The 25,086-nt window shown below is 45.9% G+C and overlaps 1 protein-coding gene across 2 annotated transcripts in view; it reads right to left on the reverse strand.

Annotated features, from left to right (window-relative positions):
* Positions 1 to 25,086, reverse strand: part of SPATA17 (spermatogenesis associated 17) — a 158,706-nt gene that overhangs the window by 70,090 nt on the left and 63,530 nt on the right. For both annotated transcript variants that reach the window (XM_090031528.1, XM_090031529.1), the window contains exon 6: positions 22,504 to 22,627. In XM_090031528.1, coding sequence (XP_089887654.1) covers positions 22,504 to 22,627 — 124 coding nt within the window. The remainder of the gene's footprint in view (positions 1 to 22,503; positions 22,628 to 25,086) is intronic.

The following is a 25,086-nucleotide window of genomic DNA, read 5'->3' on the forward strand; positions in this document are numbered from 1 at the left end:
TTAAGGAGTTAAGATTTTAATTTTTATTACAAATACATTATAGGAATTCATTTTTGGAAATCCTGTTCTTATTCTTCCTGTGCCTCAGTTTCTGTAAAATAACTGTAACAGTACTCTGCTACCAGACCCTTGACCATTATTCATATGCAAAGTATTTAAATTATAACTCATCTCTTGTCATTCTAATAATAGCAAAAATAGCTATCGTAAGAGCTGTCATAAGAAAAAATAAACATGTGGGTTGGCCACTCTCCTTCTTTCATGGATTGGAAAAAAAAATCTCTCTAAATATCCCATGATGGCATATTGGATGAGCTATGGACTATATTAAATAAATGCATCAGAGGACAAAAGTTCATTTTGGCAGATTTGAAGAATTGTGTGGTATTTTGTCATGACCTAAAATTTCATTTTTTCAAGAACATAGAGATGTGATTAAGCAAATGGGTGTTCCATTGACCTTCCTTATGTTTTTATATCTGTCTGTAGCTTGTATTTTCTTTTCACTCCAATAACATGTTTGATTAATTTCATAATTCACTTCAGTAAACCAGCAAGACTGGACAATGCAAACAAACTGGAAAGGGACAGTGTGATTAGCAGTCATCTTAGCTCTTACAATGGGATCAATATACTAAGGTTTTCATTAAATGAATATAGTTGTGTGCAGGAGAGAAAAAAGAGAGGCAACAGAGCAGTCCTAAGAAAAAAAAGGAAGAGGATAAAGCAGCAAACAGAGGAAAATACTGAAAGGTGGCTGCAGGCTTCAGTGACAGATGGAATAAGGACAAGGGAAAGTGAAGGGTGAAAAATGATAAAGGAGGGAAGCAGATGAGAGAAGATATGAGGGGACACAGCTGCACAGAACATGCCTATTCTGGGACTGATAGCACCTGCCAAAATAGCAATTCCTACTACATACCAAATGAAAGAATCTAGCACTTCGCAAACTTAACATACATTATCTGAAAGAACACTATCATAACTGCTGAAAAATGTAAGGTAATTCACCTTCATGCCCCTTTCTATGCTATCTCTACTTTCCCGTTTCATACCCGTTGCTCCTTCTTAAATATATTTATTCTGCGGTGTAGTTTTAAAAACTCTCAAGCTATTAAATACACAACTGAATTTTAGCCAAATGTATCCTTTTAAATTGCATTGACTTAAGTGGAATTGTACCACGAAAAAACATAGTTCTATGTATGAGAGCTGTTTAGTTTATATCAATATAAACAGAATTCACAGATTTTGCTGTCTTTGGTGTTTGCATAACATCAAGCAGCAAACACAACTTTCAATATATTACACTTTCTTCAGATCTCTGTACCTGCTTCTTGCCAGTATAAGTGACAGTAATACACTGATGTGGTCATGTCTTCTTTAGAGATCTCTAGGGTATGCACATTTGATAGATTGGGCAACTTGTCCCTTAAGCTCTACCATTAATCCTACCCACAGGAAAGAAAAAAGTGGTTCATCATTTGGAAAGATTGTACAATTCTGATGAACAAAAACACAATATAAGCAGAAGGATGAATTAAGAACTATTTAAGTAGTAGCATTTTTAATAGGAGATTTTAGATATAAAGTTCTTAATATGCCATAAGAGAGAGTGCTTCCTAGGAGTGATGTATTCAGTGGGTGCATCTACACAAGACACATTATTGTGCAGTAAGTGTACTTGTCTATATGTACTTGCACTTACTGCACAATACAAACCCTTAATCCCACTTAAATTTGCTACCTGCAAATGCAAGTAGCAAATTTAAGTGGGATTAGTTACTGCACAGTAATGCATGTGTAGACATGACCCGAGAGCAAATATGTTCCCGGGTCTGCCCAGCCACTAGGGGGCTGGCCAGAGGCTAGTCCCAGGGCTCTGGGCTAGGAGCCTCTCCTGCCTCAGGGCTGGGCTACCTCTATGGCAGACTCTACCTGCAGGCTTTAAAAGCCTGCAGACATTTTGAGCTGTTGGGCATACTCAACAGGAAGCCTGAGGGCAGTCCAGGCCCTGTGTGTCCCTCTGGGCAGCCCATAGGCCATGTCATCAGGGGAGGGACCCTCAGGTGCCCAGCGGCCCATTCTGCCCAGGTCATCAGCTGCAGTTTCCACCAGGAGCTTGGGAAGCCCTGGCTACCACCTACCTCACCAGCTCTGCAGCCCCAGGGCCAGCCATGAGTCACAGGCAAGAGCAGCACCAGCTCCTCCCCAGGGGAGTGGGGTTGCCATAAGGCATCTGCACACCATGCTGGCTTACCACAGTCCCTGGGCACCTATGCATGCCTGACCCCTGATCTGAGGCCAGGCAGCACAAACTGTCACAAAAAGCTTCTATCTCATGGCTCTGCAGGTCCTGCAGCTGGACATGGGGGAGAGGCCATGCTTGGCAGTAAGCATGTGGCCTCAGGATCACCAGTGCCCACAGCTGAAGCACTGCAGATGCACTGACTTCATCAGAAGCACACAATGGACCACACCGATCTCCTCCAGTGGCTGGTGGTGGTCTCAGAAGAGTGTGCGGAGGATGCATAGCTCTGATGGGTGAAGGCTATCACCTGGGAAGATGCATGGGACTGGCATGGGGAGAAGTGGCACCAGGTAGACTGAGAGTTCTGGGCCGAGCTCCTGACCCTGGAGCACGAGTGGCTCCAGGTGCTGCAGGAGCAGAATGCCATCCAGAGCTGGGCAGCACAGGCCATGGACAATGACTGCCAAGTGCTGGACACCATTCTGGCCCTGGTGGTCACATCTGTGTTGCCCACCACCTGGCTACTAATCCTAGCCCCACATGCCCCCTGGCAGCTGCTCGCCACCCAAAAGAAGGCCCCTGCCTGGGTCTGGGAGGAGGTCCTGTGGCTTTCAGCCACCAGAAGTCCTTGTCCCAGCCCCCACACCAGGCCCGCCACCACCCAGCCCCCTCAACTGGGCCCAGGCCCACCACTCATCCTAACTCCAGGTGGGCACAGAGCCAGAGCTGCCAGCAGCAGAGCCAGGACTGCACAGCAGCCCTGCTAGCGATGGACAGTGCCTGGCAGAGGATAAAAACTTATTCTTCTGACACACGTCTGCAGTGAGCATGGTGCTGGAGATGGGTGGGCATGGGGGGGTCCGTGGGCATTGGAACAGGAGGGCTAGAGAGGGGAGTGCAGGAAGAGGTGGTTAGCTGTAGCCTCCTACACCCAGTGCCCTGGCCCCTGCTGGTGGGTGCATAGCTCTCATGGTGCCTAGGTAGTGTGGGGCCCATTGCTGTCACTGCTGCTGCAGGTGGTGCTCCCGCCACCAGGTGTCCCCTGCCCACCACACCTTCTCTGCCTAGGCCTCACAGAGCAGCTCCCCCTGAGCCTAACAGATGTTATGTATCACCCAGGCTGCTATGATGACCCAGGGGAGGTTCTCTTCGGTGACCTTGAGACAGGTGGTGAGGAAGTGCCAGCAGCCCTTGAGGCTGCCAAAGGTGCACTCCACTAGGCCATGGATGCGGCCCAGGCACCAGTTAAGGTGGGCCTGGCAGGGGTCCGGTTGGCAGCTGTAGGGCCAGATTAGGCATGGCAAGAGCAGGCAGGCAGTGTCCCTGATGAGCAGGGGTGGGACCACAACAATGTCCAGCTACAGGTTTGGGGTTCCTGGTGCAAAGTGCCTCCCTCCATGAGTCCTGCCAAGCCAGAGCTGCAAGACACATGGGCATTGTTGGCGCTGCCCACCCAGCCAGCACTCATCTGGGTGAATGTGCCATGGTGGTCCATGGTGACCTGCAAGACAATGGAGTGAAATCTCCTGCGGCTGTAATAGGGGCAGTCTCTGTGGGGTGGCCAGGTGTATCATAGTATCATAGTAGCTAGAGTCGGAAGGGACCTAGGTAGATCATCTAGTCCGACCCCCTGCCTTGGCAGGAAAGAGCACCGGGGTCAGATGACCCCGGCAAGGTGCTTATCTAACTTCCTTTTAAAAATCCCCAGGCTAGGAGCCTGCACCACTTCCCCTGGAAGCCGGTTCCAGGCCCTAGCCGCCCTGACTGTGAAGTAGCGCCTCCTAATATCTAATCTAAACTTACCCTCTGCCAGCTTGTGACCGTTATTCCTGGTCACTCCTGGCAGCGCACGGGGGAACAGGGACTCCCCCAATACCCGCTGATCCCCCCTGACCAGTTTGTAGCAGGCCACAAGGTCCCCCCTTAACCTTCTCTTGTGGAGGCTAAACAGGTTCAGGTCCCATAGCCTCTCCTCATAAGGCCTGCCCTGCTGACCCCTGATCATATGAATGGCCCTCCTCTGGACTCTTTCCATATCGTCCACGTCCCTCTTGAAGTGTGGCGCCCAGAACTGGACGCAGTACTCCAGCTGCGGCCTGACCAGTGCCGCATAGAGGGGGAGGATCACCTCCCTGGACCTGCTCGAGATGCATCTGTGGATGCATGACAGGGTACGGTTGGCCTTCTTGACTGCCTCCCCACACTGCCGGCCCATGTTCATCGTGGAGTCAATGACGACTCCAAGATCCTTTTCCGTCTCCGTGCTGGCAAGAGGGGAGTTCCCCAACCTGTAAGTGTGGTGCCGGTTCTTCCTCCCCATGTGCAACACCTTGCACTTATCAGTGTTAAACCCCATCCTATTCTCATCCGCCCACCGTTGCAACCTGTCAAGGTCAGTTTGTAGCCTATTGCACCCTTCTAGTCCACCCACATCCCCCCACATCTTAGTGTCATCAGCAAACTTGAACAGGGTGCTTTCTACCCCCTCATCCAAGTCACTGATGAAGATGTTGAACAGTGCGGGCCTGAGAACCGAGCCCTGCGGAACCCCACTGCCCACGTCCTTCCAGGTCGAGAAGAACCCATCCACTACCACCCTCTGGGTGCGGCCCTCTAACCAGTTGGCGACCCATTTGACCGTGTGGTGACCACGATGTGGGTTCCATCTGGGACTCTGGTACACTGGGGGGAATCCCAGTGCATGGAACCACGCCACCACTGCCAGGGGGTCGTGGATGCAGAGCACAGTGCGTGCCACCATGTTCTTGAGGGTCCTGCACACCTCCAGGATGGCCTCCCTGGAGGTGGCCTTGCCCATGCCAAACAGGTGTCCAATGTGCCAGAGACTGGCAGGTGTGGCCAGCTTCAGTAAAGTGAGGGCCAGACAAGTGCCTGTGGGGAGGACCAGGTGCATGCTGGTGTCCTACTACTGTAGGTGGGGACAGAAGTGCTGGAGGGAGACTCAGAAGGTGGCCTGGTTCATGTGGAAGCCATCCAGCCACTGCTCGTCATTCCATGTGTGCTGGACAATGGCGCACATGGCAGAGGAAATATCAGACTGCCAGACCAAACAGCACCCACAACTACAGCCCAGCCCAGACCAACGAGCGAAGCAATCAAACAGGTAAGAGAGAGGGGCCAGGGTAATGTTGGGACTAGGGGGTCAGTATATACATCCACAGGAAGCCTCAAATGCTTCTACACAAATGCTCGTAGTATGGGCAACAAGCAGGAGGAACTCACCCTCCTGCTGGCTGACACCAGCCTGGACATAGTGGGGATTACAGAAACGTGGTGGGACGAAACGCATGATTGGGCAGTCGATGTCAAGGGCTATAGGCTGTACAGGAGGGACAGGATAGGAAAGAGAGGTGGGGGCGTGGTGCTCTATATTAAGGAGGAATACACATCCTCGTTAATTAGCAAGGAGCCAGGGGAGGGGCACTCTGAAGTGCTTTGGGTTAGAGTACAAGGCAGTTGAGGGGAAAGGGACTTAATGGTGGGAGTCTACTACAGACCTCCCAACCAGGGAGAAGAGCTTGACCAGGAATTCTTGGGTCAGCTCACAGAGGTAGTGAAGGCTAAGGATGTGGTAGTCATGGGGGACCTGAACTTCCCGGACATCTGCTGGGAAGAGAAGTCAGCCAGGTCTGAACGCTCACGTAGGTTCTTGGCCAGAGTGCAGGACCTCCATCTAACCCAGGAGGTGCACAGCCCCACCAGGGGGGACGCCTTGTTGGACCTAGTGCTGGCCACGGGTGATGACCTGGTGAGGGGGCTGCGGGTGCTCGACCACCTGGGCGACAGCGATCATCGCCTGCTGGAATTCACCATCCAGTGCAAGGTGGCAAAGGCATGCAGTAAGGCAGCGGCCCTAGACTTTAGGAGGGCAGACTTCAACGAGCTAAGGAGGATAGTTGGAGAAGCGCTGAGGTCCCGGAGGGGAGGGGAGCCAGGTGTCCAAGGAGAGTGGTTGCTCCTTAAGGAGACGATCCTCCAAGCCCAAAGGAAGGTAATCCCAACGAGGATCAAAGGGAGCAGGAGAGCACACAAGCCTCTGTGGCTCACCAAAAGAATCTGGGAATGTCTCCTTGCTAAAAAGGAGGCTTATACCCAGTGGAAAGAAGGGGTCATCACCAGGGAGGGCTATTCTGTAGTTGCTCGGGGATGTAGGGGGGCAGTTAGGAAGGCCAAGGCAGAGATGGAACTGGGACTAGCTTCCCAGATTAAGGACAATAAGAAGTCTTTTTTTAAATATGTAGGGGGTAAAAAGAAGGTCCCGGGTAATGTGGGGCCCTTGCAGGACGACATGGGTAACTTGGTCGTCACACCAGACGGCAAAGCTAACATGTTTAACGATTTCTTTGCCTCCGTCTTCCTAAGTAGGGACCAGAACAGCCACCTCCCTGCTGGGCCCCCCTCGGGCCCCGGGGGAGGCACACCTGGGCCACGGGTTAGCGAGGATTTAGTTAGGGAGCTTCTGGAGGGGTTGGACGTATTCAAGTCAGCCGGCCCGGATGATCTCCACCCTAGAGTTCTAAAGGAACTGGCTGAGGTCATTGCAAGTCCCCTGGCACAACTTTATGAGCACTCGTGGTGCTCTGGTGAGGTACCGGAGGACTGGAAGAGGGCCAACATGGTCCCCATCTTCAAAAAAGGCAGGAAGGAAGACCCAGGAAACTATAGGCCGGTTAGTCTCACCTCGATCCTAGGCAAGCTGTTCGAGAAAATTATGCTGGCACACATCCAGGAGGGGCCAGCAGGAGACTGCATGCTTAGGGGCAACCAACATGGGTTCATCAGATCATTAGACGCAGGGGTAGCAGTGGATATAATCTTCCTGGACTTCTGGAAGGCTTTTGACACTGTCTCTCACCCTGTTCTCATTAAGAAACTGGGGGGCTGTGGTGTAGACAGCCACACAGTCAAATGGGTCGACAACTGGCTGGTGGGCTGCACCCAGAGGGTGGTAGTAGATGGGTCCTTCTCAACCTGGAAGGACGTGGGCAGTGCGGTTCCGCAGGGCTTGGTCCTCGGGTCTGCACTGTTCAACATCTTCATCAGCGATTTGGATGAGGGGGTAAAAAGCACCCTGTTCAAATTTGCTGATGACACTAAGATGTGGGGGGACGTGGGTACATTGGAAGGATGCAACAGGCTACAATCAGACCTAGACAGGTTACAAGGGTGGGCGGACGAGAATAGGATGGGTTTCAACACAGACAAGTGCAAGGTGATGCATCTCGGGAGGAACAACCGGCACCATACCTACAGGTTGGGGAACTCCCCTCTTATCAGCACGGAGGTGGAAAGGGATCTTGGGGTCATCACTGACTCCAAGATGAACATGGGCCGGCAGTGTGGAGAGGCAGTAAGGAAGGCCAACCGCACCTTGGCATGCATCCGCAGATGCATCTCGAGCAGGTGCAAGGAGGTGATCCTCCCCCTCTATGCGACACTGGTCAGGCCGCAGCTGGAGTACTGCGTCCAATTCTGGGCGCCACACTTCAAGAGGGATGTCGACAGCATGGAGAGGGTCCAGAGGAGGGCCACTCTTATGATCAGGGGACAACAGGGCAGGCCCTATGAGGACAGGCTGCGGGACCTGAACCTGTTCAGCTTCCAAAAGAGAAGGCTGAGGGGGGATCTTGTGGCCTGTTATAAACTAGTCAGGGGGGATCAGCAGGCATTGGGGGAGTCACTGTTCCCCCGAGCACCGCCAGGAGTGACCAGGAATAACGGTCACAAGCTGGCAGAGGGTAGGTTTAGGTTAGATATCAGGAGGCGCTACTTCACAGTCAGGGCGGCTAGGGTCTGGAACCAGCTTCCAAGAGAAGTGGTGCTGGCTCCTACCCTGGGGGTCTTTAAGAGGAGGTTAGATGAACATCTTGCTGGGGTCATTTGACCCCAGTATTCTTTCCTGCCATGGCAGGGGGTCAGACTAGATGATCTGCTCAGGTCCCTTCCGACCCTACAAACTATGAAACTATGAAACTATATGCAGCCACCAGTGTTGGCTGGTGCAGCAGGCCCAGAGGTGGCAGGGCTGGAGGCCAAGAGCAACAGTGGCCCCGATGGTTGTGTCCAGAAGCCTCTTGTTAGCGTTCTTGTCAGTGGCAGCTGTGCAGCAGTGGCAGTGGCCCTGGCATGGCACGCTGTGGCCAGGCATGCAGTCGCTGTGGTTGGGGTAGCCAGGCATAGTAAGATGGCCATGGGCCAGGTAGAAGTCAGCGTGGCAGCCAGCAGGAGCCCGGGGCACTAGTCATCACTACCAGGGGCCATATTGCGAGGGAATCGGAATAGCCAAGGAGAAAACTGCCATGTGCTGCCCCTATACTTGGCATCCTACTCCGGGACAAGGAAAGGGCTGGTCAGAAAGCAGAGAGTGGAGCTAGGTTTTAAAGATGGCTGTTGGGTGCTGGCAGCTGCAGCCAGAGCCTAGAGCTCCCCCCAGGAGTGGCAGGGGTCCATTGCAGGGCTGTAGCAAACGGGGCAAAGAGCAGCAAATCTGCTCTCTAATCCCCTCATGTGTAGATGCCTGCCCAAAAGGGCTTATACCAGAGAAAATTTAGGTCAGAGTAGCTTACACAAAAGTGAACTTCAATCAGATCAAATGCACATGTAGGCACACCCACTAGCAGTACACTTGGCAGAAGTTCCAACGTTATGTTTTGTCTAAGCACTGTGTGTCCCAGAATCACAGTTACTGCCCTTAAGTTATGAAACTAATCAATTGGAGCATCTCCTCCTCCCTCTACCTTCTTTGGGTTGACTGACAAAAACATTAGGCATAGTCATGACTAATCCTTCCTCACAAAAAAGCAGTAAGGCTGTAAAGGTGTCTAGTCCCTATGTGGACAGCTGAGATAGATGGCTCTCTTGTGCAGTTAGACATTTTCTAGCCCACAAGTATACAGGTGAGCATACTGGCCAAAAAGGCTTGCTGATCAAACATTTATGGAGCAAATACTGTAAGAAGGACTTAATGTAGAATGAGAAGCCTTTGAAAATAATGTTTTATGAAAACAGGATAGAGAAACATAGGGGACGATGTACATTACATACTAATATTGTTAAATTGTAGCTGTAAGTCCATTACAGAACTAAAAAACTCACTCTTTTTTAACTTACATAGGAATTTCAATTATACAAGTTTGGAAAGTAGTCTAAGATCTCTATTTTGTTAATAAGTAGGCAAGGAATGAGTATAGAGATGGGGATGTTCAGTAACTGGGGATTCCCACATTTACAAAAAATAAGCCTCATAGTTCATCTCTAGAAAACATTTCTACTTAGCATGAATGATAATTTTATCCCTTGAATATTTTAGAGACAGGATAATAAAAATTATAACAGAAAAGTGGGAGGAAATAAAATGGAAAAGGTAAGAGCTAATTCATTCTCCATGCTAGCTCAGTCCTTGGCCTTTTCCGAACAGAAACTGCCAATAGTAACAATTATGTATGATCGTTTTGTGATGTGGACTGTTCACTTGGGACTAAGCTCAAATGACCAAACCTGCAGCCTTGCCTCTTAAACTATGGATCCAAAGATCAGAGGCCAGTGCTTTATCCACTGAGTCCTCACCTTCATAAGAATAAAACTGCCAGGTGTCCAAAATAGAGTGGGTGTTAGTGTCATTTTAGACCAATTGCTTTTCAAGTGCTTACAGGAGAGCACATTAGGTTAGGAGTATTTTAATTAGTTGTGCCTTTTGAATATTCATTAGCAGACTTTGGTAAAGAAATTCTTGGTCTGATTCTCCACTCACTTCCACCATTTATTTTGATGTAACTGCACTGATTCCTAATATGCACCAGCATAAATGAGAGGATAATCAGACCAAGAATATTGTGTTTGTGCATTGTTGCCCCTGCTGATAGGAAAAATGTAATTACAAAATTAAGTAACATAGTTAGTGTTTGTTTTACGGGAATTAATGTTCCACACTGGTTCAGACAGAGAAATGTAAAAAGAACTGAAAGTATTTTTACTACACAAACTGACAAATGTAGTTATATGTGTATCACCAAATGCTGCAAATCAGTTACGAACTGTAAAGTAATTATAGGAAAGAAAATAAATAAAACTGGTTTAAAAAAGCAAGCTATGAACCAAAACCTTAGGGCATTTCTGCTACCCTTACTCATACAGTAAAGTCAGTCAAAAGACTAAACGGGACTGCTTATAAAGTACAGCTCTACTCACTTTGAGCAGGAATGCAAGAATTTGGTTCCTAAAAATTAGAGATGGAAACTAGAACACTACTTTTTTTTCTCCTATTTAATCATAATATTCTTGTACCTCCTCACAAATCTCTTTCCTGAAACTTTCTAATGCTCTCTTCCACTGTTTGTTATTAAGGGGAGAAAATACAGACAAATACAAGCCAAATATGAAAAAAGTAGGAAAGGAACCAATATGGCATACTTCCAAACTTCTAAATTTAAATGAAATCGCTTCCAAATCCAATGTTTTCTAAATAAACATTCCATTCCAAACTGAAGGCATCATCTAGAGCAAGTGCTGGCAATATTTTGTCAACACAGGCCACCTTTTGCAGCCTGGCCCTCTGCCGCGAACCACAAGGTTATGGACAGACATTACACATAAACTGGGTTAAGTGATCAGAAATGGTTTAAACCTGTAACAGAACAGATATTCAGTACACATAAACCAGTTTGAAAATGGCTGAAACCAGTTTGAGATCAACCTGGTTGAATGTGATATCAGACTTAACTAATTTGGATCAAACTGGTTTATGCAAGACCCTTTGCTGGTTTAAGCTAAACAAGACACCCCCAGCATCCCAGCATGCTCTCTGGGCTGGGCGGGGCTCTCTGCTTCCCAACACAGCTGGCTTCTCCCCTCTGCTCTTCCTTATGGGACCTGCCCACCCCTCCACCACTCTCTTCTTAAGCAGACATCCCTTCCTCATCTCTCCCACAGCATACTGTAGCCAGCATGTGATACGCTAGCTAATGCTGTGTTAGGCAGATAGGGCAGTGTCCGCTTAGGGCTTTTTAGAGGTAATTACAAGCTCAGATGGTAATGTCCCTGCATTCCTTCTTTTGCAAAAAGCTGTTTAAGAAGAGCTTGTAATGAGCAAGGCTAGGTTTTCTGATGTGGTATTAAATGCTACTAACAGCTGATAAATGCTCTATTATGGGGGCGGGGGGGGGGGGAACCCCTCCCTAATCACAACATCCTGCTGGGGCTGGCCATGCCCCACTCAGCTCCCTGCAGAAGGGAAGGGAGGGGCTGCTCTATCAGTCCTCGTCTTCTATCCTGAGCCACTGCAGACACATGACTGCATTTCTGGGATGTCTGTGTGGGTTACAAACTGATTTAGCCTAGCCAGGTTAAAATTGCAAAAATTGAATGAATTCAGGCTCAGGCTTTTAGAATGCCCAAGTGTCCGTCCCCAGAGTGGCCTGCTGCCTGGGCTTGCTGGTGATCCTGAGCCCCTCTGCAGCAAGGGTAAATATGGGGAATCCTCCCTGCCACCAATCCTCTGAGCTAGATCAGACCTTCCTAGGCCAAATTCAGCCCATGGGTGCTAACTGCTGATCTACAGCTCTAGCTGTGAGACAGCTATACTCTCAGGTCTTGCATAGTACATGAACAAGCCCAATATAAACTAAGTACCTTTAAACATTGATAGCGTAAATGGATTGTGACACAATCAAACAGTTGCTAAAAACCATAATAGCTTTTGCCAATCCACAGGGTAACCTTTTCTTGTTATTAATAGTTTACCAACAAAATGCCTAGATTTTATAGATGTTAAGCTTAAAAGGAGCTGCCATTATGACCATCTAATCTGACCTGCATAATGTGGCCTTCACCAGTTTGTTAGTTGCACAGCTCTGAACCTTTAGTGTACAAGACAATAACCTTGGCCATGAAGGCTGAACCTAAGAGTTTCCCTACAAAGTGACAGTTATTCTGGAGATTAAGCAACTACATCAGAGATTTTTTTAAAAGCCCTAACAGATACTTTGTGATGTACCTCAAAGAACTCCATACCTTATGTTTCTGTCTTCAGGAAAGACCTTACTGAAGACATCCTGAACCATGAAGAAAATGTGTATCTTTCTTTACATCATGGCAATAGGAAGAATGTAAGTCAAAATCTGTTAAGTGAGCCGTCCTTTCAAAAACTGTAAAATGTTTATTTTTCTTGTTCCCAGAAAAGGAAGCTACCTTCCCCAGATTAGATTTTTAGCCACGGCTGAAATCTTTAAAATGTCTAGAGTAAGAGCAAAAAAAAAAAAAAAAAAAATCAAGTTTCTCTCTCAGTGTTTGATAGTTGGAATTTAACTTCCCTGAGGCAGAAAAATGTGAGGTAGAATGATTCTACACCTTTTTGACAAGCTTTTGCCAACAGTCACTAATTGGGAAAGTTATCTTTTTTTTTTTTAGCTTATGGCTCCAAGTTATTAAGGATTTTGTGAAAATTCACTTTTTAAGTGTGAGGCTTCCAAAGGATGTCAAGAGAGATCTTTACCCTACTAAGTAGGTTTTGAAGAGCCTGTCACTCAAAGGCACAGAAGAGACATTCAGCAGTATCACCAGGTAAATGGATTATGGCATTTTGGAGGGCTGTATCTTCTGACAAAATGAGAGATACTACAATCTGTAAAACTTTTTGGTCTTCTAAGGAGTTCAGACTTAGGGCTGGTTGGTGATGGGGCCACAAATCTCTTAGCATCCTCCCCTGAGGTTACCTCTTCTCTGGATGTAACAGAAGAAAGAGATGGAAGACTGTAAGGTCCAAAACTTAAAGGGTTCAATACTCAGACAATGAAAAGTGCCCCAGTAAGCTTTTGAGGCAGGAAACAGTCTGACAAAATGTCCTGTACTTGAAACAAAATTCCCTCAAGAGGCCTTTAAGAATAAGATGATCTAATCTTCAAATCAAAGTGTGTCAGTAATATGCAAGTGATTTTGTATTTGCATGTAACAGGGGATCCAATGGAACTGCTGATAACATCCTGGCTGATTCCAACTTTGGGGATATCAGAAAAGAACGGTCTGGGTTTAGAACCAAAGATGGATTTAAGTCCTTTCGTCAGTTGTATCATGAATTCATGGGATCTATATATGTTCAAAATATCAGTGGTAAGGGCCACAGTTCCAAGAGTACTCCTCAAGTTCTTAATAGCTGAAAGCAAATTTAGCTTTTGGCACTTTGAAGAAAATATTGATAGCTACTTTGTTAGCTGTTTCTTCTTTCCCTTTGTCCATTCACAGATAACTAAAGGCATACTTTATTATTCTTGCTAGAATCTGGGAGTCTGGTTTAGGTCCACTGTATGCCTAGAAGAAGAGCCTGACTCTAACTACTATTGTGTCCCAAAGTAGTTATAGGATTGGGAAGCTGAACTGTTAGAATCATACAGTGACTGGGACATTCAGTTCTTTGTCCCATCAAGTTTTCAGACCTAAACCTGTGAGGCATTGGATGTTTCTTTCCAGGTATCCAGTGTGCTTTCATCTTCCATTTACTTCAAAGTCAGCTACAACTGGGAAGCAATTCACAAGATTGTGGGAGAGGTTTATTAATACAAAGTGAAGATAAGAAAATAATATTTATATAAAGAGATGAATAAGAAAATAACATAATATAGACTTCTTATATGTTTACTTTAGGTCACTACACACATTAACTATGAAAAAAGGCAGAGTTCTGGTTACAAATGTAATGCAATTTTAGTGCCTTGCAATTCTTTAGGGTTTCTTGTTCATCATCAAATATAGCATTTACTATATTGTTAATTTAAGCACAGATGATCAAAGTATTTTGGGGCATAAAATAAAATACACTTTTTAAAATCCAAATTAGAGGGCTTCATTTTTTCTACTAGAATTTAAATTAGTAGGCTAATAATATTGACTTCTTTTAGAGGTATTTCTTTTTATATTCCATAATAGTATCCTTTGCAAAAAGCAACCAGTAGGTGGAGCAGACAACATAATATATTAGCTATAAGCAATACATGGACTCTATAGTAGGTTTCTTCATAATTATAGGAATCGTGTAGAATGAATTTTCATTGAACAAAGAACACTTGTATAGTTAGATGTTACTTGACTAGTTATTGAAGCTACTGACATATAAAATTGAATTAAAAGCTCAATATTTAATAAGCATAAAATTTAAGAGCTCATTTTTTATGACCCCAAACATTTTGCGACTCAGTGGGTGCGTCTACACATTACTTAGTGTGCCTTAGATACTGCACATTTAGTTTACTATTTCCTTAGTAAAGCACTAACTAAATGCGCAGTACCTAAAGTTACTGTGCAGTAGTGTTGGAGCATGGTTATTTAGTGATGCTTACTGCACATTAACCTAATAACACTGTGCAGTAGGCTATTAGCACAGTTTTTGCCATGACCTGCTACTGCTCAGTGTTATTAGGTCAATGTAGAGAAAGCATCTCATGTAGATGCATCCAGTTTCATTTAAAAAATCTTTCTTTTTTTTAGACTTCCTCTAATAGTTACAAAAGTTTGGGCTGCATTTGTGATCCCTGGATAATATCAGCAGTGCAGAAAGAAAATACACCATAGGCATGATTTATTTTCTAAGACAGTAACACTTATTCATGTTTTGAAGTTAGTGGAATGCATTACAAACAGAACTTCCAGGGAAGAACAGTTGATTAAGTCAGTGACAAGAAATTAACCCTATTACTGCTAGTAAATATTCATTATGAAAATATACTGACTTGTTTAGCTTTCTTTCAGTGATATATATATACACAAAAGGTACTCTACCTCTTAAATTAATAAAAGTCTGGAAATTCAAACAGTTATATGGTTTAAGCAATAATGTATATTCTATCTGTATTAAAATATTTGTATAAACATCATATATTGGTACAAGCAGCATTAGAAAATAACTATTTTTTTTGCAAATCCCTAAGGCAACATAGTCTATTAGAGTACGATATATTGTTAAGAGCTTTCACTGAATGTATTGATACTTGTTCCATTTATTCTAAACATGACACAAGCTAGACAAAAGTATTCCACTATATTATACACTACATTTATTTGTAGACTTTGTAAAAATGTAATTGTTGGGCTTCTAAGTAGCACTTGAAGATGCTACACCTGGGAGTGGCTGACCTGGAGCAGGAGGCCTGGGGGCCTGGGGGTCAGCTTTGGGCTTCAGGTAGTGGTATCAAGCATCAGAAATCAGAGGGGCTAGCTGGGGCACTAGGGAGCTACAGTGTGGAGCTAACTGGCGGGCAGCCCCTGCACTGTAGCACCCTTGTGCCCCAGCCAGCCCCAGTCAGTTTCCATATACGTTGCAGCTCACGTAAATATTCTGTAGACTGTGATGCTTTACAGTGGAATGAATTAGTCTACTCCACAGTAAAGCGCATGTGTAGATGGGCCCACTGAGGTTGAAGTCCTGAATTACCCACAGAATACTGATGGCCAGGTCCACTATGGCCTTTTTAGCCTATAAATGTTAATCTTTATATCTGAGACTTCCTAACCACAAAAATCCAAAAAAAAAAAAATATATGTATCTTGCTTGAATTCTATATCTAAATCAACTCTGTTGAAATCTATATATAATATGCTGTGGAAACAATAGCAGCAGAAAGTTTTTAGTGTCTGTAACCTTTAATGATAAATTATTTTACTCTACATCACAAATTGGGATTTCAATATAAAAAGGAACTAAAAAGTTCAATTCATATTCAAGAATTCTTGCTTTTGCCAGTTCTTGGAACATCATGGCAACAGCATTACCTCAGCACTACTCTTCTGCTACCACATGTGACAGGAAAGGGAGGAGTTTAAAGTTAGGTTTTTCTTAGCAGAGCAGCTCCTCTCTACAGCTCCTGGGCTTCAGTTGATACATTCTCCAGAAAACCCAGCTCATCAGACTGTATTTTTGGTTGGCTACATGTTGAATTCCTGCTTTGACTTGTCATCATCACACTAATGTCTGACTTAATTGAGCTAGGAAGTGACCATACACTATATTTCAGTTAACCATCATATCAGCAGAGAGCTAGAGAGCAAGATGCAGCCGCAAACAGGTCAGAAGGCAAGGAAATAGAAAGCAAAATGCACAGGTTTACAGCAAAATAGCAAATTCTGCCACAAAAACAGGATGATTTACTTTATATCTAAGAAAAATACCAAATTCTGTGGTCACAGAACTGTGGAGCTGACATAGCCTTGCTGACATAAATGGGGCAGTTCATATCTTTCTAGGCTATTTTATCAGGCTCTGTGAACAACTTGGGTGTGTGTCACTGCATTAGCTTATACTCATTCCTACATCAAAGTTAACTCTATAACTGTAAGAGTTAGAAATGTAATTAAAAAAGAAAGATGAAATCCTAGAACACAATTTTATGTCAAGGGATGCATTCTGTAGATATTGTAAACCCAGAGTCATGTAATACATGAATCCTCTAAGTAAGATAAAACAGGATCCATTTTTGTTTCGAAAAAAGTTAAGTATTGACTTTGTAAAATCAGAAACCCAAACCCGTGAGATCATAATACTCATTTCTACCCTCCTTTAGTATACAGCCTTCTGAGATATGTAAGTTTTCTACTGAAATAGAATGTTGTTTGCTAACCTAGCATTCCTACCAGTGAATCAAAGCTATTGTAATTGAGACCAGTAAATTCATTTTTCTAGCCATCTAAAGAATGCTAAACATTCAAAAATGTATTTTTAGATACTACAAATAGAAAATGTATGCACATTAACCATGCTCTATTAGTTCTTTCTATACCTCCTACTTTTGTATGAGGTATCTACTTAATAATGGAACTATTATAAGATTTCTTCCCCAATTTTTTTACTGTTAAAGAATACAGGTAAAAAAATTTTCTACAAAGAATATTCTTAATGTCCTGTTTCTACAGATGTTCAATTTATGCACTATTAAATGATAAGTTACTAACTTAGCTTTTTCTTCTGTTTGCAAATTGTACATAAGCAGATCTTCATTTTTACTGATTTAGTAACTTAATTCAGTAGTTAACTTATATATCTATTTTTCATATTTGATATATACCTATTACAAACAAGTCTCAAAGTATGGGTTGATCATAAATGGGTGTGTCTACATTTGCATTTGATGTGGGAGCCATTTACTTGCAAATTACTCACCAGTAATGCTTCCGAGCAGGCATCTACACATGCAGGGAAGTGGGAGCTGCTAATGGTAGCAAACTGCTCCTGCTTCCTGAAGCCCTGCAATGGGCCTCTACTGCCACCAGGGAGAGCTAGAGGTGCTGGCCACACCTGTCTGCAGCCACAGCCCATCTTAAAAAGGCAGTCCTACTCCCTGGTCCCTGGCCAGGAGTAACGTGCAGAGCACGGGGTAGAATGCGGCTGTTGTTTAGCCACAGCCTCTGCCTCCCCACAGTACGGTTGCTCCAGTTCCTGCCCCTGCCCCTGCCCCTGGCAGCAATACCCAGCTCCTCCTTCAGCTCCTGCTGGCCACCATGCTGGCCCTGCTGGCCCACCGTGATGACCGCTGGCTGGCTCATGGCTGCTTGGGTCCTGCTAACTCCTCCATATGCAGCAACCACCTTCCTGGCTGCACCAATCCAGGGACGCTGCCAGACCTTTTCCTGCTGGCTAAACCCAGCAGGGAGGCTGCCGACATGTTCCTGGATGCCACCATTGGGGCCATCCACGTCCTCCTGGCCCTCCAGCCCTGCCACCTCTGGGCCCACTGTGCCAAACAGGACTTGTGGCTGGGCATCATCCAGGCCACCTGGGACAATGAGCAGTGGCTGGAGGTGTTCCACATGAGCCGAGCCACCTTTCTGGACCTCCTGGAGTATCTCTGCCCACACCTGGAGTGACAGGACACCACCATGTGGCAGCCCCTTCCTGCAGACAGTCGGCTGCCATGGCACTGCTGAAGCTGGCCACCCCCGGCAGCCTGTTAGGTGGGCCACCTCTATGGTGTGGTCAAGGCCACTACTGGAGAGGCTGTCCTGGAAGTGTGCAGTGCCCTCTGGACATGCTGGGGCACACCATGCTCCACGTGCATGACTCCCTAGCAGTGGTGGCAGGGTTGCATGCCCTGGAAATCCCCCAGTACATTGGGGCCCTGGACAGAACACACATCCCCATCACCTGCCTGTCCCACAGTGACTGCCTCTACTACAGCCAGTGGGGCTCCCACTCCATTGTGCTCCAGGCTGTCATTGACCACCACAGTGCCTTCACTAATATAAGTATTGGCTGAGTGGGCAGTGCCCTTGGTGCCCATATCTTCAGGAACTCCATCCTGCCAGCCCTGGTGCAGAGCATAAGCTTTGTAGCAGAGGTGCCAGACCTCCAGCTGGGCACTATGGTGGTCCTGCCCCTCCTCATCAGGGACCCATCTACTTGCTCCTCTCCTGGCTAGTGCAGGCCCACATCAGCCAGCTAGACCCCTGCCAGGTCCACTTTAACAGGTGCCTAGTGGAGTTTGCTTTCAGCCACCTCAAGGGATGCTAGTGCACCCTCAATGCCCATCTCAAGTTGCCAAGGCCAACATATATGCTGCATAACATCTGCGAGAACTTGGAGGAGCTGTTTCATGAGGCCTGGGTGGTGGAGGAGGCACAGTGGGCAGAGGATGTCTGGCAGTGGGAGCACCAGCTGTGGTGCCAGCAACAGCAGCAGCCCCCGCCCCCCCAACCAAGGCCCGGCATGATCTGCACACCTGCCAGTGGGGACCAGGCCACTGGGTGCAAGACACGCTGACTGACCATCTCCCCCTGCATTCCCCACTTGAGCCCACCTGGACAGCTACTCACAGACCCCCTGCCCCACTGTCCATCCCCAGCACCACACTCCCTGCAGACAGTTCTCAGGAAAACACTTGATTGCCCTCACAACACTCACACCCTTCCCTCTCCCTCCCCAACACAGCCCCACTCCCCGCTCTCTCCCCAGCAACAGCGCCCCTTCACCCCCCACCCCAAACATCAACAATAAAACACCCTCTTTTCCAGGCAAACTATTTGCAATATAGTTTGTGTGTGCCCTCCTGTGGGGGGGGGGCATGGGGTAAGGAAATCTAGGGAGTGGAGCCTGGGGACAGGTGGCCAGCACCCTGGCCTCTTGTCATGCTCCCATGGGTGTGCACACTACAGTGAGCCTGGCAAGTTGGGGGCTCACCCAGGGGCAATGATGGCTATTGGTCCCCTGGCACAGGTGGCTCCCCCCAGCAGCCAGTGGCCAGGGCCAGCAGGGCTGGTGTGTGGTCCTGGCCCTGCTGCTGGCAGCTCTGTGCCTGTGTGGAGACAGGGCAAGTGGCAGGGCTGGGCCCAGGTGCAGGGGCTGGGTGGTGGGGGACCCAGGGTGGGAGCTGAGGTAGGGGCTTCTGGCTGGTCAAGGTGGCACTGGACCTTTGTCCAGGCCCATGAGGGGGCCTGCTGCTGGGTGACAGCCAGCTGCAAGGGGCCAGATGGGGCTACGGTTAAGGGCAGTGCGGTGGGCAGCACCAAGGCAACCGCCAGGACCAGGACAGTGTCTAGCACCAAGCAGTCCTCCTCCATTGTCCTTCAATGCCCTGCCCACAAGGGTAGCCTGCGACCATAGGGCCTCCACATGCTCCTGCTCCATGGCCAGGCGCTATGCACTGAATTCCCAGTCCACCTGGTCCTGTGCATCCTCATGGGCAATGTCCTCCACCTGCTATGCCTGCACATCTGCAAGCCGGTCCTCCACGGCTGTCATCAGCCAGTCCAGAAGAAGGGTCCAATACTGGGTCCTCTTCCTGTGGAGCTGGTGCATTCATAGGATCCCAGCCATGGGCAGCAGCAGTAGCACTGAGGCCATATCCTGGCTGCCAGTTGCAGCTTCTCCCTTGTGTGCAGCTGCCGGGCCTGCAGAGCCATGAGAAAGAAACTGTTTGTGAGAGTTTGCAACATTTCTGAGCTAAGATGCTCTGTACTATGGGTCTGTGCACTGCCCAGCCTCAGATCAGGGGTCGTGCATGGACAGGTACCTAGGGACCATGGTAAGGCCCTCCCCTCAGTTCAGGGCTTACCATGTGGGTGGGGCTGGCATGCCCAGTGGCTCCAGTCAGTCCCAGCTGGCAGCAACGGTGTGTGGCTCCTGGTGAACTTGTCAGTTGTAGGGGTGCAGCATATGCGTGCCCCCCCATCAGGGAAGAGATGATATTGTTGGCCACTGGCAGTGATATGACTGGCTGTACCTCATGGCTGGGGCTGAGGTCCTGGAGCTGTTGGGGCAGGTGCTAGTCTGGGCTCCCCAAGCTGCTGGTGGAAGCTGGAGGTAGAGAGCTTGGTGGAATGGGCTGCTGGCAGCCCAAGGGGACCCTCCACTAGTGACACAACACCGCAGATGCCAGGCCAGAGCAGGGCCTCAGGCTGGCCACCCGTGCTGCATTACACAGCATGGCTTTGGCCTGGTTACTGGGGTGCAAGGATGTCAGTCAGATGCCACATAAAAGGCACGGATTGTGGGCACTTCCCAACCAATGGTTGTGGTTGGTGTTGGTAACCTACTGTGGCATCAGCAGTGATGCTGTTGGAGACCCTGCGCTGGCTCTCTAGGCCTCAGCATGGCTGTTCTTGTGCTGCCGAGCCTGGGCAGTTGCTTGCAGCACCCAGAATAGGGGCATGGCATGGAACTATTAGCTGTCTGGTGAGGTGATGCTCTACAGCACTTGTAGGGGCTGGGCAGGCTGCTGGGGGTTGGCCCCAGTGGCCCCCTGGACCTGGCCCCAGTGGCCAGGAGCTGCAACTGGGCCTGGGAGGCTGGAAGGCCTGGGAGGAACCTGAAGCACCTTGCAGGCCTGGATAGTGAGGCCTTGCAGTGGTCAGGTAGAGATGCCAGAGTGCAGACAGGCTGCCACAGGTAGCCTCTGGCCTGTGCAGGGGGGGTAGAGGCCAGCAGTCACCCCAGGCTCCCTGCACATGTGCCCCAGGGCTCAAAATGCCTGCAGGCTTTTAAGGGCCTGTGACTGGGGCTGCCATAGAGGCAGCCAGCCCTGGGACAGGAGAGGCTCCCAGTACCAGGGCCCTGAGACTGTAGTGAGGCTGGCCCCCTAGCGGCAGGACTGACTGGGAATAAATTTGCTCTCGTTTGGCATCTACACATGTGTTACTGTGCAGTAACTTCTTGCAAGTAAATTTGCTATTTGCATTTGCAGGTAACAAATTTACTCATGAGTAGTGAAGCTTACTGGGCAGTAAGCATGTGTGCATGTAGACAGATACATGCTTACTGTGCAGGAAACTGTGCTACTGCACTGTAAAGCATCTCCTGTAGGAATACCCAATGATTCGTAAACAGAGAATAGAATTGAATTTGCATCTGTTAAGTCACATGGTATTAGTGTTGCTCCCTGATTAGATGACTCATACTTTCTAAACAGAACAAAAAATAACAATGAGTTGTGAACAATGAATATGAACTAATGTGTAACAAATATTTGTTTATGCCTGAAAACCCTGGTTTTCATGTCAAGACAATATTCATATGAAGAATAACCATTCAGCAAAAGTTCACAGAAACAGAAGTACTTTTGTACTTAAGTACACAAATAGGATATAACAAAGGGCAACCAGCTCTGTTTTGCTGTGAAAGATTTCAACTGATTAGTACCAATTCAACTTTGTGCCAGGGAAATTCTATAGGAAGGTTGGAAAAAATGTCTAGAACCTTTCTCAATGAAAGTGAACTGATCAGTAAATATTCAAAATTTAAGAGGCATGTCCATGTGAAAATAATCACAATAAATGTGCTGATTCCAGCAGTTATGTGAATAACTTTAGCTGAAACCCTATATTTACAATCTATTCTAAAATACAGCAGAAGAACACAGTATCAATCCAAACATTAACTCAATTAAAAAAGAAAAAATGGAAGCCCTCCTCAGCTTAATAACTTGTTAGTTCTTGACAAGTGCAACAACACAACAATAAGCCAGTCAAAATGAGTTTTTAAAGCGAGGTTATGCCCTTCGTGTTGTGTTATCACAGCAGCAGATCAAACTGCTGACTTGGACTCTTTCTGCCAGCCGTGCTGATTCTGCCTCTATGAAGCCACTGTCACAGAGTAGTCATGGTACCTGCTCTTGCCTAGAGAAAAGCACTAAATTGAGCTCGAAGTAGTGTCTTCGTGATATCTTTTCAACAAGTCATGTCCCATTCAGCCTGCTAGTTTATCTCTGTCAGGTTGGGGGCCCAAGTGGTTTGCATGAGCTGTCAGGGACAGGTATACCAACCTGCTCAGTGCTGAGGAGGTAATGCATCTTTCGGGCTTGGTGATCCTTTTTCTTTTCTTTTCTTTCTAAATCTTTCTTCTCTTTTTCTTTCTCCTTCGTCTCTGCAAACTGCTCAAGTTCTTTTCTGCAACAAAACAATTCTTTGTTGTTTACATACAAAGCTCAGTAAGAGGCTAACCGAGACCTTTTTTTTAACTCTTTGACAGATGGTTCTTCAAGGCATTCAGTGTACTGTTAACAGCCACTAAGGAGTCTGCTGAAACCAGTGACATGTTAGAGTTGGTTACAGTCAGCACTACAATAGTTGAATTATATATGGATGTAACTGTAATATTTAGCACTATTAAAGTATTCAGAGATTTATTCTCTGTGTGTTGTGGAGTTTAACATGTATGCTGTAATCCACCAGTCTATTTTGTTTAGCTGCTAACAATGATTTCAATGGCATTACTTAAATACAGTGATAAGAAGGGATTCATGATCTTTTTTCCCAAAACAATTTTACCTTGACTTTCTGTAAAGAGAGTTTATATTTACTTGGTACTTCCTTTCAAATGGGCATCGGAATTATAAACCGATATTTTACATTTAAACTTGTAGTTTGTAACTCAAGAGTAAATCGTGCATTGCTGATTTGCAATTAAAACAGACACTGAAAAAGCATCAAAGTATCAAAGTATGATGTCCACGTAACACTTCCATCATTGCTAGACCCTTGTGTCTTCTGCAAGGTAGAGAATCTAGGGTTGGAAGGAGTTAGGTCATGAACTAGAGACAGGTGAGCTGCATCCAGAGGTATTTACTATTTCTTTACCAATTACAGGTAAAGACTTTGTGAAATCCCTTCATGCAGTATTAAATCACATAGCTCAACTTTCCACACTTCTCCCACTAGTGGCAGTATAGACTGCCCCAGTCTTGAGGAGTCTACAAGAATATTACGCAGTGTAAGGAAGAATATATAGCACGGGGCTCCTTCAGTCAAAGTGCAGGACATTCTACACATATGACTCGGGGTCTCCAATAGTTCTTGAAAGATCCACAGGTTCCAAAGAGTCAATACTGGGGAAGGTCAAACCATGTTCCCAAAAGAACAAGTCTGAGAGAAATTATGTTAGGAAAAACTGAAAGAGATTTTCTTTTTTGTAGTCTTTTCCCATTGATTTTTGCAAAATAAGGCAAGACTGGGCCTAAACGGCACACAAATATGAAGTAAATTAATGCCCTATATGAAACAATTCAATTCTATTGTTCATAGGACATGTACATGGAATTTTTTGAACCTGTAAAAGAAGTTGGCTTGATTAACAATTGTTATTATTGTTATTAATAAACAGGTAGCTCAAATTAACCTGTGTATAAATTATACCAATTTTGCTCAGTGATGCATGTAGATCTGTATAAAAGTTAATTGGGTAAGTTCCAGTCTTTCTGAGTATATTACATGAAATAAAGAGTGAAGAAAATTGTACAGTTTGTTTTAAATTTACAAAAAACGAAATAAAACAGCAAAATGAAAATTGGGGTCAGATCCAGTGAAGTCTATAGTTAACACTCCAACTGATTTCATTGGGTGCCTGGTTTGCAGAACAAACCAGTATTTAAGCATTTATGGCTACAAGTGAAAAACAAGTTACTTCTGTAAATGTATGATTTGCCTCAGCCTTGTAATGCTAAATATTTTAATTACCATAATGTAAAATTAATCTGTGAAAAAATGTGAAATGGTAATATATGTCTTAAATCTACAAACTCAGGTAAAAGACATTTTTAAATAGATATTTAAAATGTATCAGTTTTACATTTGTTTAATGCTACAGTCTTTCAAGTTTTCTTTACCAAAATATTAATCCACAACACCGGGAAAAAATGAATAAAATGTTAAGTAAATCATACATGTTTTTCCTTCAAATGTACAAGACAAAAACAAAATGAAAAGGAAATAAATTAAAGGTAGGGAAAGATGTATAGGTCTGTTTCGATCTCTGGAAATATATTTTTTTGCAGTTTACTGTTAAAGGCTGCTAATGCAATATTTCATACAAGGTTACTTATGAAACATACTGACGTTTAAAAATCACCATGCTATGCTTTTGCAGCAGTGTAATTTTTTTCCAACATAAGATTAAATTGCAAAATAAATGAATTACTTAGAGTGGCATGGCCCCCATTTTGCCACCCTTCTCTTGAAAATTGCTTATTAATATGAAAAAAGAAGTTGGAAAATAGCCTGTTTTACTTTATGCATAGTGTTTTGGGGCCTCAGAGCCAGCAGAGCTGGCTAGCTGCACATTTTAGATTGTGTTGGCAAGCGGGGATGATGACCTTTCTGACCTGCATCTCAAGGCTATTATTAATCGCTAAGTAACCTGGTAAAGCCAAACAAATTTGTTTCCATTGAAAGGATCTCTATCTGTGTCTCAGAATTTGTGCTGTACCAAACAAACCTCATTAACTGTGTCCATTTTTGACAAAGAACTAGGAGTTGAAGAGATTGGCGACCTTCTTTGTCCTTAAGGTACAGATTTCAGAACAGTTACATGAGAGTAAACAAGCATTTTTACAAGAAACCTCTTTGTTCTA

This window comes from Crocodylus siamensis, chromosome 1, assembly GCF_052110815.1.
Source record: "Crocodylus siamensis isolate JL-2025a chromosome 1, ASM5211081v1, whole genome shotgun sequence".
NCBI classification, from domain to species: Eukaryota; Metazoa; Chordata; order Crocodylia; family Crocodylidae; genus Crocodylus; species Crocodylus siamensis.